We start from the raw sequence: 17,237 nt of genomic DNA on the forward strand, positions 1-17,237 counted from the left end.
AAAAGTGACGCCAAAGGGTCTTGACCAAACGTCTGTCTGTGACGAGTTACGAGTGAGAACGTGTTGACGGCTGAAAGGAGGGCCACCAAAAAATCTACATCAGTTCAAGTCCACGCTCGGGCTCCATATACCCTTCATACAGTATGCAGCCAAGTTACTGTACGCTTAGAAATACAGACGTTCTATGGTTGAGAAAATTAAGTTCCAAAGGAAGAAGTCAAACCTGGAGCCTCCCCTGCGAGCTCAGGACTGGACAGCTGCTGTCCGTTTCTGCACCTGCTCAATAAACCAGGTGTAAATCACCCAGGCTTGTATCAGGTGGAAGGTGACCTGTGATCGTCTGAGAGCTGCAGTCTTCTGGGAGCTTGTTCTCCTCAGCTGTGTTTAAACCTGTGCCTCTGATCGAGGATCGATCGTTTGTCTGTGTGTCTCTGCAGCTGTCCTGTATGTGGGAGGACGTGCGGTGGCTGAGACAGAGCATGTCGGTGTCCATGTCGTCGTCCTCCACCCTGCAGGCCCGGCACAAGATGCTGACGGCCGCCAGCCAGCTGCAGGTCAGGACCCCGAAAACACCACAACACATGAAACTGACCTGATGGTGCAGCTTTTAAACTCACACTGAGTGAAGTGAAGCTTTGACACGTTTATTCAAGTTGCAGTTTTAAAGTTAGTTATTTATCTAAATTGAAATCATATTTCAGAATCACACTATGTTCACCTAAATGCACTAATCAGTAATTGAATACACTCAAATTAATTTTGGTATTAAATCAATATATATATGTGTGTGTGTGTGTGTACGTATATATATATATATATATATGAAAAATCAAAAAACAAACTACCGCACACTGATCTGACTTCACCTTTATTTTATATATATATATTTGTTTTTATAGATAAGATACTAATGAGTTCCTGTTATGTTGTAATTCTTGTGACTGATGTATGTTTAAAATACATACTCCGTCCATCAGCCGCCACAGAAGGTTTGGAGGTTTTAAATCTTGAAATGATTAAAAATAAAATAAAAGTACGTCACCTGCTGCTCCCGCAGAGCCTTCTGGGAACTCACAACCTGGGCCGGGTCCACTACGAGCCCATCAAGGACCGCCACGGCAACGTGCTTCTGGTGACCATCCACGACACGGAGAGCCAGCACTCGCTGTTCAGCGGGAAGTGGATGCAGGTGACCAAACTGCAGAGCCAGAGGAAGTCTCTGTCCACGCCCGAGGAGCCGTACGCCCTCGACATCCTCATCATCACCATCCAAGTGAGGAAGGCCACCTGAGTCGGTCTGAGTGGCGTCTCTGAAACCAGGTTGTTCCTCTGTAAAACTCTCTTTCTCTCTGTCTTTGGCCTCCAGGACATTTTGGCGTACCAGCGGCGCAGCACTCACCGGCTGGCCCCGGGTCTCTACCTGGGCTTCCTGAAGCTCAGCAGCTCTGTAGACCAGATCAAAGTCCTGGTGTCCCAGCGGACCCCCAACATGCTCTGTCACTCCCGCATACGAGACAACGCCAACGTCTCCAGGTACATCACACACACAGAGTTTGTTCTGAGAGCACAAAAACAGAAAGAACACGATTTAACTCTGAAGGTTTGCGCTCAATGCCACCACCTAATAAAAGCTTAATAAAGCACACAAACAGTGGGATCAATGGGCAGAAAGAGAGTCGTGATGGAGAGAAGAAACCAATGTTCCCAACCTGAGGCCTCAGAGAACAGTCGCTTTCTATCTGACCTCAAATTAAAACACACAGTTACAGAATGTAATGTTCACACAGGTTAGCAGATTTTTCTTCTCTCTGGAAATGCGAACATGTTTCTGTCTTTGAAGCAACGTGTTGGGACGGACACATGTAGAAATAAACAGCAGTTTCAACAGGAACAACTAGGGAAGCACTGAAATGAAAGTTCTTAGCTGAAGCCGAATATAATGAAAACTTTCCCGAACACCGAACAAGGTTTTCAAATTTTGTTCCATTTATTTTTCCTTTTTTCCCCCCATTGCATAAATTAAACAGTCAGAATGTGCTTTTTCCTCAGTGTTTCCACAGGATGTGGAGAGACTATGGTGGGGGGGTCCGGGGCCCGAGAGGCTCCGGTAAAGTAAACTTGTGTCCATTTACTTTTAATGGACACATGTAATATGTTTTATACTTTCTGTGAATATATTCCAGTTAATCTTATTTCCATCCTGTACAGACGCCTTATTTTGAAAACCGGACGTTGTCACATGTGTTTCCTCCTCGCGCTAAATCCATCCAGTCCGACCCGGTTTGATAAATAATGTTGTATGTGGTTCTCGTCCGGCGTAACATGAAGACTTCACAGCCTCTCTTCATACTAAAGAGACAAACTGACAGGATAAAGTCTCCAACCTGCCTGTCAGCTCGCTCTGGGCCGCTACACTTACCGTAAAGGCTGGAATACGTGTGCACTCCAAATGTAGGCGCGGCTAGCTTAATCTCCTTCTCACAGACGAGAGACAGAAACACTGATAGCGGTTCTTTTCTAAGAAATCAGCCACTGATGGAGCGGATGTGCTGGAGACAGTTCAGCAGAACAGCGTCTGCAAACGGCGACACTTTAAAATGCTTCCACACAGCCGACATTGCAACGTGACTGTTGCACCGAAAGGTTTTTATGTTTTTTTTTTTTTTTTGCTATTTTCGGATTTTTTCTCGAACATTCGGTGCATCCCCAGGAACAACCACCTGTGTCTTCTTCTACTCTCCTCCACACAGAGAACTCCCTCTGAGACAAACAACTTTCAGATGTGACTTGAAGCCTGTGGAATGAGAGCTGTTTGCACCTGTCAGATGTTGTCATTCATCTGCTGTATTACGTTACACAACCACTACACAGTGTGTATGTGTTTGTGTGTGTGTGTGTGTGTGTGTCTTTGTGTTTGATCCAATCTGATTGGCTGTGAGCTCTGGGCAGGTACAAGTATTTCTGCGCTTTGGCCTCCGTTGCAGGAATTTCTGGATGCCGAGCGGCTCGCAGAGATTGGAAACTGTGAAGTGAGAAACAAAAAGTGTGTGTGTGTGTGTGTGTTTGGAACGACAGGCAAAATGAATCTGTGGTGTGAGTCATTGTCGTGTAAATGAGGCGGTAGTTGATTTGTTTGTTGGTTCTGGTTGGACGCGATGACTCAGACACAGAGAGGCCTTTTTAACGCACACTCGCTCAAAGGGGGGGGGTGATTTGATCTGCACATACTCAGTGTTTCAGATTGTTAGAAGGGAGAGAAAAGGAACCAAACCTCTGGTTTTATTTCACCTTTTCTTCCCAGGTAAATGATGCCACCTGTAGAGACACTTCTGTTCTTTAAGCACTTAACATTTCCAGCATGAAGGTCTCAGGACTGTCTGCCCTGTGTTACAGAAGATTTGGAGGACAAAAACCCCCCAAAAGGTTTCCTCCTCAGCAGACAACAGGACGCTTCCTTGCTGTTAAACATGCTGATAAATGACCTGTGTTTGGTTCAGGGAGGAGTGGGACTGGATCCGCTCGCTGTCGGCTGCCGGAGAAAAGGACCGCACCGGGGAGGACAGCGAGGAGGCGGAGCCCAGGCCTGAAAGCCACGCCCCTTTGCTGTACTACGAGCTGCAGACGGCGATCAAGTCTCTGCTGAAACACATCAACCTACCTCTGCACCAGGTACACGCACACAGGGTTAAACACAAGCAGCTGCGGCGTCTTCAGGCTTCACTGATGTCACCAACATTTATCACAGACGCCAAAATTATGATTTTGCTTCAGTGTGGCAATTTTCAGATATTACAACTAATATTGTCATAAATATTAATTTTATCTACTTTCATCAAATGTTGAATAATATTTATAAACATTATTTGTCTATTTTATACAGAGTCCGTTAAGTAGAGTAAATTTCATCTGTTTTAAAGTAAAGTTCTCTCTAAACTCTCCATATTGAATCATATATTGTTTGAAAGTTTGTTTTCTAAAGCACAATGTCAGCTAGTTCATATATCAGATATCTATAAGAGACGTGTTCATATTACAGTAATGTGTACGTTAAGTGTGTTTCTAATGCGCTAGCTAATCTTTAACAGCCACAAAATAACATTTTTTCTGCACGCCAAGTCATTTCCTCAACCTTATTCCCTCGATCTCTTATTATTCTCAGTTTTTGTGGCATTTTATTTGTAAATATGTAAGGAAAAAAAGGCTCTGTGACATATGAGCAGTTTATTTTGAATAAATCCATTAAAACAAACATATTTTTAATAAACTGTTCTGTAGATGTCTAAACATTTGGTATATTTTCACAATAAAACCAAGAAGAATCCATCTGTCTCTTATCAGTGTGCTGGAAAATGGATTTGTGTGATATGCAAATAAGCGCATACTTAATGATGAAATACCCAATTTACATATTACAAAATAAAAAACATCTGTTTATGTTTAGTTTAGCTTGTTAGTTTCATTGAGATATGAGTAAAGTTGGTTTAGATCCACCAGACTGCACACAGATTAACCCTCTGAGCAAGTTCACGTTAAAAATCAGACTTGTTTCTTAAATCGACTCATTTTCCTGTGGAGTTTGGTGCTGAGCCAGTTTGAAGTGTGCTTGTTTCGTGCTCAAACCTGCTGGTTTGTCTGGTTTTATCCAGGTTTAGTGTTCAGTTGTTCCTCCATCAGCATCTGGAGATTGAGACGTGTTACTTACAAAAAGCTGATCACATGTTATGGTTCGGACCTGGTTCTTGGTTTGGGCTGCGGGAAGGCATGCAGTGTGTGTGTGGTTAAGGTTAATGTATGTGTGTGTGTGTGCAGGCCCGTCACTTCCGTCTCTACAGTCAGGAGGTGGTGGAGCTCGGTCACGGCGTCTCCTTCCTGCTGCTGCTGCCGGCGGCCGACAACGTTTGCTCCGCCCCCGGACAGTCCAACCCCTACAGCCCCCTGTCAGGATTCCTCCACCTGCCCCTGCAGATGTTCGAACTCGGTAACAACACACACACACACACACGCTTACAAATCCACCTTTCATGTGTTATTTGTCTTTGAAGTCCGATAAATAAAACTGTTTAGGACCGCATGTTTGTGCACATTCTCACCTGCAGGGGGCGGGCTGTTCATGCGTGGACGTGTTTACTGTAAACAGACTCTTTGATTATGTAATTTATTTGTCCAAAAGGACGTTTGGAGCCTTTAAGGCGAGACGCTGCAGGTGAACTGGATAAAAAATGACACCATTAAACTAGTTGATTACTAACATTAGGACAGTATTTATTTTGTATTACTGGTTTTCTCAAATATTATGATTAACTATGCAAATGAGGCAGTGTCTTATAAAATATGCGCTTATTTGCATCTATTTAGAACTAAAATCTGAATGAAGTCAGGTTCAAAATTATTGTTTTGTTGACAACGTTAGACTCAAATGTTTTCACAGGGGATTTTGGATATCTCTTTTTATTATTTCATAAATCAGAAAATACTGAATAAACAAAAATCAGCTTTCGACCTGTTTTTGGAAATAAAATGTTCTATAATTCAGGCTGTGAATGATATGGAAACAAACCCCTTCAGAACAGAGTCAGGAATGAAACTGGAAGCTTTGGTGTCTGTAAGGCCCCGTGTCCACCAAAGCGTTTTTTCCCAGCTGAAAACGCCCAGCAGGGAGCGCTAGCGGCCGTTTTTACCTCCTGCTTTGGTTGCTATGATACATTTGTTGCAAGTAGTTCTACTTAACTTTACTGGATGTAAAAATGTCAGCACAGAGTAGAGTCCTCGCTCTGTGTGAAGAGGAGGCTGAAGCAGGTAGAGAGGGAGGACGGACTCACCGTATGTGGGTTCATGACATGTTTTGGGCGAGGAAACATCTGGGCGAGTACCACCGCTTGGTCCGAGAGCTGAGGTTGGACGAAGCCCGGTTCCAGGATAGTAACCGTTGCTACGGTGTGGTATTTGTCCCGCCCCTCCTCTACTGTGATTGGACTGCTGGGTAAAAAGTGACAATGACTGCAGCGTTTTTCCCAAAGTTGAAAACTTTTCAACGCTCAGCGCCTCGTCACGCTGCTGCTGTTTTTACCATGTTGTAAAAACGCGGCGCTCCCATTGCAATGAATTGAAAAAAGACGCTTCGGTGGACACGGGGCCTCAGAGCAAAGAGTCAAATCACGTGACGCATCTAAACCAATCACGTTGTCAGAAATCCACACTAGCCAATCAGATTTCACGCGCAGCTTAAATCCGCCTTTGTACTTTCACGATCGGTTGTTGGTACAAAGGAAATGACCATATTTGCTAACTTTTAGGAGAAATCTACAGACGCAGAGGGACAAACTGCCGGAAAATAAACAAATAAATGTGGATTTAGAAAGTTTTCTTTTCTACTGGTCTGAGAGACAGTTTAGTCCAAAACCCCCAAATTAGCCAGAGCATGATAAAACCACGTTGCTGCCTGCACACTGTCATCCGCTGCAGGGCAGGAGCTTCACGCAGCCTGAACCTCTGGAATCTTCTGTCATGTTTACATGTAATAACATCTAAAGTCGAGGCGTCTGCAGCTCCTGAAGTTTCCAGGCGTTAAACGTCTTGCCTCTTGTCCCGGAGACGTTTCTGTGTGTCGGCACTGCTGCAGGTGGAAGACCGAGGGCCCCTCGCGGCCCCGGCCGGCTTAACAGGGTTTCTAACCAGCATGTCACATGTGAGAGACAGCAGAGCGTCCTCACGTTTAAAATAACCCCATCCAAAGTGCGACAAAACTGAAGCTGACGCAGAGTCAGATGTAGAAGTCTGAATACGTTTGTCTCCACCGCTGACTTCTTCTTAACAACACGTTCGCTCTGTGAAACAAAGCTCGGACACAGTTAAATTAGTGAGCTGCTGCTCAAAGATCGGAGTCTCGAGATGGGCAGGCAGCAGCGATTTAGCGTTGCACCGGACCGCCGTGGTTCAGAGGGAGCTGAGCGTTCCAGCCTTCAGCTGTAGTCGTGAGCCGTGGGACCGAAAGAAGCAGATCTCACATACGAGCAGCCCAGTTTCCTCAGACAGCCGCAGGGAGCTCGGAGTAGAAAGCAGCCAGCTGAGGCGGTTCGACTTCAGATCAGGATCCTCGTCTGGAGGTTTCCCAGAGCTCGGGTCCGCTCAGGCCGGAGTGTGTTGAGGTGGATCAGCACGGACAGACTGAGCTGTGTTAACAAACACACCTCCGGCTGCAGGGAGAAGCACTAAATCAGTCTGCAGGCTCCAGCAGGACGGCCTCTCTGCTGACCCCCCCCACACACACTAACACAAGAATGTGTCACTAACACCCAAACACAGTGCACAATCCCCTCTCTTTGTACCGACCTCCTCCAGCGGGAAGACGCAGGTCGCTCGGCTCTCAGATCAGTTTCTCCTGCGTCCCTGCTGAGTCCTGGTCCAGCCGTCCCTCCTCTGTGTGTCTCTGTTTGGACTGTGGCTCCTTTTCACCTCAATGAGAAATGAATTCATTTGAATTCAGTGATAAACTCCTGGACTTTCAGCACATTCAGAGTCTCTCCCGCAGATCTGTGTTCTCTCACTCCCCTACAAACAAGTGATTTATTGTATTTATGTTCTTTTGTTTAGTGACCGTCTTCTTCTTCTTCTTCTCTCTCCTCCTCGTTTATCTCTCTGCTCCTTCTGTCTTTAGTTCACTTCTGCACCTACAAAGAGAAGTTCATCAGCCTGTACTGCCGCCTGTCCTCCGTCCTGGACCTGGACGCCCTCATTACCCAGCAGGCACTGCGAGAGGCCATCACTGACAGCGAGGTGGCCACGGCGAAACAGAGGCACCAGCTCATACTGGACTACATCCAGGTGAGAGACGAACACGCAGGTGAAGGCCGACACTCGACTTGTCTAACCAAAGCGTTCGCTTTACCACAGAGAGATTTAGCCGTGTTCGGTAAAGCTGCTCCCGTCGTCGTCTGCCGGTCTTTAAATGGTTTGATCAGTGGCCCCTAAAAAGGCAGATCACATGATGCAATAATCCCATAATTGTCCCATAATGGTTTCACTAACGTTCAAAGAGAGCTAGCACTGAGGGCCGTTTAGCAGCTCAGGGGCCACTCAGCTGTCGGCCCCTCTCTGCAGAGTTTATCATCGACTGTTACAGTAAATGAATAAAGTCGCTGTTTGTTCTCTTTTCGTAGTTTAATCCACAGGAAAGATTTATTTATTTGATGAATAAGCAGCGGCCGCTGTGCTTTGAGCCTCTGTCAATTCATGATACTTTATCATCTCTGTTTTTAATAATTATTAAATAAATATATAATGCGAGTACTTCCCTCCTTCACAATAAGATAACGGGCTTTAAGGCTTTAAGCTTTGCAGTGAGGACGCAGAAAGTCTTCTCTCTCAGAGCTGCTGCTGCTGCTGTCCACGGTGTCCACAGGGAAGGAATTTCCCATGTTTTTGGTATTACGTGACGGCCAATGTAAGTCCGAGCCCGACACGTTTTCTTCATTTGTCCTCCATCTGTCTTTTTTTTTTTTGTTGGCTTATTCACCGTCAAGTTGTGGCCCTTTTCACGCCGGTTTGGATTATTGAGATCGTAGAGCAGCAGTGACCGCCGCTACTGAACACGGCGAGAATACAGAGTCGCCCAGGAAATGTGCAAATCACATGCGGTTCCACTAAAAACAGCTGGGAGTCCCCTGCACTGGGATCAGCCCGTGTGGTTTCAGCTCCTGCACAGATTCACTCAGTCTGTGGCGGGAAATCAGACGACGAGAGGCGGTCAGAGCTCATCAAGGAGGAGGCTTAATAAATCTTTTTATTTCAAAGATGAAGGCGCTGTGAAAACCGATGACTTTGGAATCCACTTTGAGACGTTTACTGATGCAGTAAAGTGTAAGGGAAAATGTGATGGTGGTGTAGTAGTAGTAGTTTTGAATTGAAAACATTCGTTGGTGCTCCCGGCTGATGTGGTCGTTGGAGTCATCTGAGGCCGAGTGCGATCGTTTGTTCAGTCTGCTGGGGAGAGATGAGAGCGCTCGTCGGTGTGCGTCCCTGATCTCCTTCCGACTCTCAGATGAAATACTGTCCTCATGTTGGGGCGGGAGTTTCAGTCAGCCCTGGATCTCCTCGACGGCGTCACGCAGAGGCGATCGCTGTCGGGACCTGATGCAGCGAGGCCTGTTGGAAGTGACGCTGAGCAGAGAGAGCTGCTGCAGCTGCAGCTCGTCCTTGGAAAGTGTCTCAGTCTGTCGGAGCTCATGAAGCTGCTGTCAGTCTGATCAGCTGCAGATGGAAAGTTCCTTATATCTTGTTCAGAGAGGAAAAGGCGTGGCGAGGCTCCCCGCCACGCCGCCTTTTCCTCTGAAGTCACAGTCTGAAAGGGAAGCTGACTCTGTTGTTGCTGAAAAAGCTGCAGCTTTCTTTAGCCTTACTCCTGAAGGTTCATCTTATTCAGTACGAAGCCATTCCTGAGACGGATTTTCATGATGTCAGCCGTGTGTTTGTTTCAAGGTCTCCGTACGATGGGTTATTTAATTAAACAGTGTTGTGAAGGCGCCACCGCTCTGTGGTGGACAGGAGGGGGAACTTCAGAGGCGGCACGAGAGCATACAAAGTCAACGGAAAGATGCGATTAGCTGCGACCACAGGCTGTACAACAGAAGCAGACGTAGCGGCCGTGACGTCACCCGTCGGTTTGTGGACTGCTGTTTAAAGCCTCCAGTTTGGCATCTTGGCCGTCGCTATCTTTTATTTTTGGAACCAGACGTGAATTATCTCAATTATTGGACGAGAGGGTGGAGCTTGGAGCCAGTTAGCTCGGTTAGCAAGCTGCATCTGTAATTTACGGAAACTGTGATATTAGCTGGGATGCTACTTTTGGCTAGCGACAAACCTACTTACTGAAAAATGAGCAGCCGGCGCTGGTTAAATGTTCACAGAGCAGCAGATACGAGTCGCCTCTATCCTGTCTGACAGGTTGTCAGTCAGCTTGTAGCCCCGCCCTGAAGCCTCCCCCGCTTCCTGGTCTCTGTTCCTCTAAATGGGACCATAATTTACTAAATGAACATCATGCTGTGTTGAAGAAGACTTGAAACTAGCGACTGAGACCATAAACTCATCAGGAAAGTGTTTACTGAGGGAATAAATCAGCTGACAAGTAGAAACATTTTCACAGACTTCTATACAATCACACTTCTTTCTACAGGAGTCGCCCCCTGCTGGTTGCTGGAGAGGACGCAGGTTTAAGACTCTTCAGCACCAACCTCACTTTTCAGACCCGGATGTTCACGCTTTCGAGCAGATTTCTTTACTCTGATTAAAGCAGCTCACTTTTCTATCAGACAGAGGAAATAGAGCATCTGCTGGGGACTATTATTCTAATTTCATTGGGTTTAATAGTTTCTGGACAACAGTGGAGCTCAGAATATCACCACACTCACATTAGTTGAATGTTTTGTATTGACAGACTTTAGACGGAGTCGATGTTTAAGCTTCACGTGTTTGTTGTTTGCTGCCCGGGAGACGAGCAGGAGTCTCCTCCGTGTTTTCCTCGCTCTGCAGAGTTGGCATTCTTTCCAGCCGAGTCATCGCTGCTGTCCGTCTTCCCGCCGTGTGTGTGTGTGTGTGTTAACTGCTGCTGAAAGTTTCGTCCTGATTCATTCTCTTCACGAGCGAACGCACTCACACGTTCACTCGTGAGACTTTCACTCTCAGTGAATCGCCCAAAATACTTCAGGAGCTTCGCCGAAACTTCTCTGATGTCGACGCACAAGGCTTATTTAATGTGCAATAAATTTATAGTAATAACCAACATTACAAAGTGCTTTACTTGGGAAAAACTAAATTAAAACACTGATCAAATCTGATTAAAAGAGGAATATTAAGAAATAAAACACATGAAAGATGGAGGATCTTGGGGATAACTTTAATAAAGTCATCTAAAGGCCTGGTTCTGTTCCTCAGATTAAACACTTGAGAGCACCGTGTATCAGCAAACCTGTTGCTTCCAAATCAAAGTGTGCAAAATGACACGAACAAAGTAGACATGTTCATCAGCTTTTTGTGTGAACGGCAGTCCTAAAAACAAAGAGTATAAAAACGTTTAATCATCGAGTGAAATGACGGTTTGAGCCCGTCTGACTCTCACACGGCATTTTGACCTGTTTGTATTTGTCCTCTGTCCTCCGATAGCAACTGGACGAGATGCGGCGTGACCTCCGCTGGATCACCGACGCCCTGCAGTACGCTCGCTACAAGCAGCCCCGCGGCGGCGTACCAATCACCTGCCTGGTGGACGCCAACGCGCCCGATAGCGACTCCGGCCAGCAGAAGACGGACTCCACCTCCTCGGCCATGGACTACCTGCCCACGCCTTCGCCCTCGCCTGAACTGCGCAGACGGAAAGCCATCAGCGGTGAGTCGTCTCTCCCGAGCGCCGCTTTAACTCTGATCGCTCTGAGCAGCGTTTCACCGACACGCCGTCTGCTTTCAGACTCTCTGCTCGGGTCGGATGAAGACGGGTCCTCGGAGGTTTTCCTGCCGACGGACAGCGACTACGACTCCAGCGACGCCCTGAGCCCCCGCGAGCTGGACCTGCTCTACTCGCCGCCCCAGGATCTGTCCCAGCAGGCCGTGCACTCGCTGGGCGGCAGCGCCCCGGATGTGCTCCAGATCCACGAGCTCAGGTGATTGGTCTGTATGTACCTGTGCCATCAAACCTCAGAATTATTACTTACGTTATACTTTTTACTCCTTGAAGAAGTAAAAATATTACTTTACTTATTTCTGGGTATTAAAAGTAGTTAGTTATGCATTTCTCAGAGCAGTTTATTTACAGAACATAAAACGTCTCTTAGCGCCGCTCTCTCAGACGCTTCACTAAATCAGATGTACAATTGTTCGTGGTTGAAAGCTTTTTGCCGACGACAGTGTTCTTTACATCTTAGACTGTGACACAGTAACGGTGACAGCTGTGGGAAGAGCGCCTCTCTCCCCCGTTCTCCATTCTTCATTTAGCTTTTTGACTTGAACAACACCTGGGGTCTCATTAGTAAACGGTGCGAACGCACAAAACGGGGCTGGAAACGTGCGGACGCCACTTCCCAAGCAAAGGTTGTGATCTATAAAACCAGAGCTGACGGAAGAATGTGTGTCCTGTAAGTAAACTCTGAACCATGCGTACGCACATTAAGAGGAGAAAAGAGAAACGGCGCCTCACACGGCTGAAGGATGAAACGCTTTGACATGAATAGGCCGACTGCTGTGTAAAATAAATCCGAATATTACGTCTGAGTATTACAGGCTTAAAGCCTTTCTGAATAAACATTTAATCGTTTAAGATCATTTCCACAAAAAGATCCAGATTCAGGATCATAAACTCAAAGGGAGTTTCTGTTTCTGCAAAAGAATTTAATCTGGAATCATACTAATTAATTACTTGCATGCAGTAATTTATTCTCTTCAATAAGGTGAACAGGACAAATTACATTTAAACTGATGCGTCAGTCGAGCAAACACCAGAGCAGAGTTTCATATATTGTTCTCACATGTTCGTTGCCTTATGGAGCCGAACGCTGAGCGCCAGCGTGTGGATGTGATGCGCTGCTGCTAAAAACACGTTATGGAAAATAAAACCGCTGATGTCAACACGTCATATTTCTTTAACTCGTCAGCACCTCGTTCAGACCTCTTTTCAAACGGGGGAATCCAGATCAGTACCTGGGTCGTCCCTTCTGTGTGGGCCCCTCCGGTCAGCGACGTCACTGCTCAGAGGGAGGCCCTTCCTGCAGGTCGGTTATAAAGGGGCGGAGCTCCGGGGCCCCTTTTCTCCGGTGCACAAGCGTTATTGAAAGTGCGTTTTTCCCCCCGAAACAGCTTCAGCTTCACCAAAAGGAGCATCAGAGTCAATGAGTTAGACTCAGAGTCCGCCTCCTTTTCTTCCTGCAGTCAGGACTCATTAATATTAATGAGCTTCACTGAGCGTTTACAGGCAGCTGTGGGCGTTTGGAGGGCCGGACATGGAGCTCCCTCACAGGGGCCACATTTCAAGTTGATTGTGATTTATTAAGGGAACTTGCTGAGAGGTGTGCGTACGCACGGTTTTATAAGTTTGCATATTTTTTGGCGTACGCCATTTTGGGCACACGGACACTTTTAGTGAGGATTCTACGCACAGTTTTATAAATGAGGCCCCAGGTCCGGCTTCTGGACTCTTAACTGCCGCTGACCTGCAGTCATGCATTCACATCAAGGACAACAAAGTAAATCGCCCTCTGGTAACGCGGCGTTGCTTGGATAAGTAACTGTAATATTATAACTGTCCTTTATACTACTGGTTAATGTTTCCACACATGTTCATTTCCTGCTGTTTGTTTTATATTTTCCTGGAAATTAAAAAATATATTTGCACGTACATTTGAATTTCCAATAAATTTTCCATTTAATGCAGGAATGATTTCTGTCAGGGCCGACGCACACCTCGGTAACGCCTCGTGTGACGCCAGCTGACAGGAAGTGTGAACGCCCCTGATGTCCCTGTAAGTCTAACGGGTCCTCCTGTTGTTTGGTCTCTCAGGTACAGCGTCTGCACGCCCAAAGACCTCCCCCTCTCTCCGGTGGACCCCCCTCTCTCCTCGCCGCTCCTCCCCCACTCCCCGTCTCTATCCAAAAACTTCCCGTTCTCCACCTCTGGTCTGCCTCGCTCTCCCTCCCTCTCCAGGACGCTCCCCACCTCCCCGTCGGGGCCCCTGTCCCCCCGATTCTCCACGGACCTGCCCCTGTCCTTCCCCCTCTCCCCGGTGCTGTCCGACACCACCAAGACCCTGGAGGGCCTCTCCCTCTCCAAGAGCCACCAAGAGGGCGCCACTTCCCTGAGGGCCCTCGTTAACCCCCCCGCCAAACGCAAACTGCTCTCCAGGAGCCACCGCGGCCAGTACTTCAGCGGGCCGCAGCGCTGGCTCAGGGGCCACAGCGGGGAGAGTCACACCGGGTCTTTATCTGAGGGCGTCTACACCAAGCAGCTCGACCTGGACCTGCCTCTCCCCGGGGACCCGCCCTTCCTGCAGGGCCCCACCTACGTCAGCCACGCCTCCTGCGTCCTGGAGAGCCGCAAGGGCCGACACCGGGAGCCGCGACCCCACGTCCGCAGGATCTTCGTGGAGCCCTGTAAGGAGCTGTCGCCGGGCCACGAGAGGAGGGGCTGGGAGGGGGAGGAGGAGGAGGAGGAGGAGGAGGTGATGATGGAGGAGGTGAAAGCAGCAGGTGTGTCGGTGTTCGTGGCAGAGGCGGAGCCTGAAGAAGAGGAGGAGGAGCCGGAGGGAGCCGCCACCCAGGAGGTAGACTCAGACGACCAAACCAACGCCCAGGTGTCGGAGCTCCTCAGCAGCACGCTGTAGGAGGCGGCAGGTCGGTTCAGTCCACGCCGCCTGTTCATCACACGCTCATTTATAGTTATAGTTATAATTTAAACCGAGCCGAAGAAGGTTTGCTTCAGATCTGGTTACACGAGTTAAAGGCTGAAACTGTGAATCAGTGTTTACGTTCAGTACATTTAAGCCTCACTTACCGTAGGAAGAAGCAACAAAACAGACGCCTGTTGACAATAAAAACAACACTGATAGGATCAAAACGAATAATATAATGGGGGGAAGCAAAATTTAAATAATAATTCAATAAAAATAAGGACGAGTAAATTATATTCAGACCTAAGTTTATAGAGTTTCCTGGTGTCGGCGCTTTTACCTTTTATATATTTAGATATTTTCATCATACAAGGATTCCAGAAGTTTTAGATCGTGTAGCATAAAACAGCCGCTCTGTGGTTTCTATGTTTCCGCAGGTCTGCTGTGATGGAACTACAGCGCTGCGTCTCTTTAAATATTGCTGCTGCAAGGAATTACGGGACACCTCCTTTCCCTTGGTAAAGGGTGGTGCAGTGCTCCCTCTGCTAAAGGAGGCGAGAAAAGGAAGCAGTGAAGCATCTTTCTACCATTTGAAATGATGCAAATTACAAGGTCACACAACATGTAAACCGCACTTTGGCGTTCCTAAATATTTTTTACTTAAACGAACGTCAGAGTCGAGCCTGGACACCAGCTGCTGGGTCTCACCTCGCTCTGAAATTCACATTTTCAAATTCAAATCAAAATAATGCCAAAGCCACATATAAATTACATAAGAACAATTCATTAAATAAATAAATAAAACAGTAAAAGTTGTTTGTGTGTGTGTCAATAAAAAATCAAATAATAATAAAAACATATAAAATTTAAATATTATGTAAAAATAAATGAAAATAAATAAATAAAACAGTAAGCGTGTTAAAAAAATAAAAAAAATATTAAAAATAAAAATAAAATAAATAGATAAAACTATAAACGTGTTTGTTTTTATATTAATAGACAAAAAAAAATAAAAAATAAAAAAATCAGTATCAAATTGAAATTTAAAAAACAAAATACAAATAAAGGAACTATTACTAAAATAATAGTAAATAAAAAAAATAATAAAAAATCTCTCTCTCTCTGTGTCTCTCTACCACAGTGACGATTGGCCGGCCGTGTCCTGGCGAGCAGCCCTCGCCTCTCCGTAGATTGTAAACTTCTCTAAAAGTTGCTGGTTCAACTCCGCCAAGCCTCAGAACCCATGGCACCGACTGTTACGAAGAGAACAACCAATGCAACGACAAACCAGGCACTGCTTCTCCGACCAGGAACTTTGCACACTTTGACTGAACGTCAACCAAAAAAACACTCGCTGGTGGTTTGATTGATTGATCGATTGATGGTTTGATTGATTGATTGTGGCTCCGTTTCTTTCCAGGTTTAGTTTTATCAAATTGAATGGTTGGAGGAGTTTCCTGCAGGCGGCGCCGCCTTCAGATGGATTCTCCTCTGCTTGAAGTGAATGTACAGTTCAGTCCGTTGGCGTCTCCTGTGTTTTGTTCAGCTCGGGTCTCAATGTGGTCAAACAAACCTGTGGTCTGTCTAAAGTTTAAATATATATATAAAAATGATTCCCCCGAGTCACTAAACCCAGACCACTCGAAACCTTAACACATGAAGTATTTTTGTAGTCTCTTTTACCCGAAGTGTTGTCAGAGCATGACGTGTTTTGTGGGTTTTTTCTCCTGGGCCGAAGCTTCGTGTCCAGTTTGTGCCTCCTCCGGGTTCAGCATGATGATGTCAGGGGTCGGCGGGGGAGGAGGGAGGGAAATCTGCACTTTGGCCCTCGGGACCCGACGGTGTTTTTGTGTCGTGCTGTCGTGTTGAGCTTCTCTTTCCGTGTTTCCTCCGAGGCTGCTGGTGTGTTTTTATCTTTTGTGTATTATTTCTTTTTTTACAACTCGCACCAAAAAAAACCCTGCACCTGTTTTCAGAGGAACGCCCGTCGGTCGGTCGGGCCGAGAGCTGTTCAGGTTCCTCAGATGTATGCACGCCGTTTTCAAAAGTGCGTTTTTAATGTTTGCACATAAAAATGATGGAATAAAAGCTAATTGAATCTATTTGATGCAGTTTGGACTTTAACTGTGGCAGCTTCTATCACTAATGACTGTAACATGTTCCAACAAAGTGTTGATGATAAAGACGTATGAAGTGTTTTGTGTCCTGGTTTTGTTCTTCTTTGAATGTGTAGCACAGATACTGCAGTACGCCCCAGTACTACAGGTACTACAACACAACTGCACTGCAGACGCCTCTTTTACGTGACGTTACAGTCGGATAATAAAACATTTATTTGCTTTTGTTTTGGACGAGAGTTAAAAGATTGATTTCAACATCAAGTATGAAGATTAGCCTAGCTTAGCATAAAGACAAACTTTGTGGTTTCAGGCGGGGCAGAGATTTATGCTAAGCTAACACACAGTCATGAGATTACTGTCCACCTCAACATTTCACTCTCACTGAGAAAGAGAATAAATAAACTGCATCCAGCAGGTTGGAAACAAACCCAGAGTTTATTATTTGGAGGTCTGAAATGTCATATTAATCAGGAAACATGTTTCTCAGTTCGTGAAAGCTGAAGCTCAGGTTTAACTTTTATTGTTTATTAGAAGATAAATTAACCTTTTAGATTTTTAATTTGTGGTCGATTTATAAAAATAATGTCCAGCTTGACGTAGAGCTGGGCGATACGGCCAAAAACGTTATCACCATATAAAAATGTCATATTTGATATCAATCATTTTCAGGTTTAACGGCTGATTTTTGCTCCTGAGTGAAAGTTAATGTGGTCAGAACAAACACTGGACGCCAAACAGAGGATCACTTCACAAA

General features: G+C 46.1%; 1 protein-coding gene across 2 annotated transcripts in view; it reads left to right on the top strand.

Annotated features, from left to right (window-relative positions):
* ankfn1 (ankyrin repeat and fibronectin type III domain containing 1) overlaps window positions 1-16,559 on the top strand; it is an 87,015-nt gene extending 70,456 nt beyond the window's left edge. The window contains exons 12-20 of one of the 2 annotated variants that reach the window (XM_046068304.1): window positions 1,058-1,273; window positions 1,367-1,533; window positions 3,498-3,669; window positions 4,810-4,978; window positions 7,655-7,821; window positions 11,155-11,377; window positions 11,456-11,648; window positions 13,538-14,367; window positions 15,505-16,559. In XM_046068304.1, the coding sequence (XP_045924260.1) occupies window positions 1,058-1,273; window positions 1,367-1,533; window positions 3,498-3,669; window positions 4,810-4,978; window positions 7,655-7,821; window positions 11,155-11,377; window positions 11,456-11,648; window positions 13,538-14,357 (2,127 nt within the window). In that variant the 3' untranslated portion in view covers window positions 14,358-14,367; window positions 15,505-16,559. Of the gene's footprint in view, window positions 1-1,057; window positions 1,274-1,366; window positions 1,534-3,497; window positions 3,670-4,809; window positions 4,979-7,654; window positions 7,822-11,154; window positions 11,378-11,455; window positions 11,660-13,537; window positions 14,368-15,504 lie in introns of those variants that run through there. The other variant, XM_046068305.1, reaches the window with a different exon arrangement.
* The last annotated feature ends 678 nt before the right edge of the window (window positions 16,560-17,237 follow it).

This window comes from Micropterus dolomieu, linkage group LG14, assembly GCF_021292245.1.
Source record: "Micropterus dolomieu isolate WLL.071019.BEF.003 ecotype Adirondacks linkage group LG14, ASM2129224v1, whole genome shotgun sequence".
Lineage (NCBI taxonomy): Eukaryota > Metazoa > Chordata > Actinopteri > Centrarchiformes > Centrarchidae > Micropterus > Micropterus dolomieu.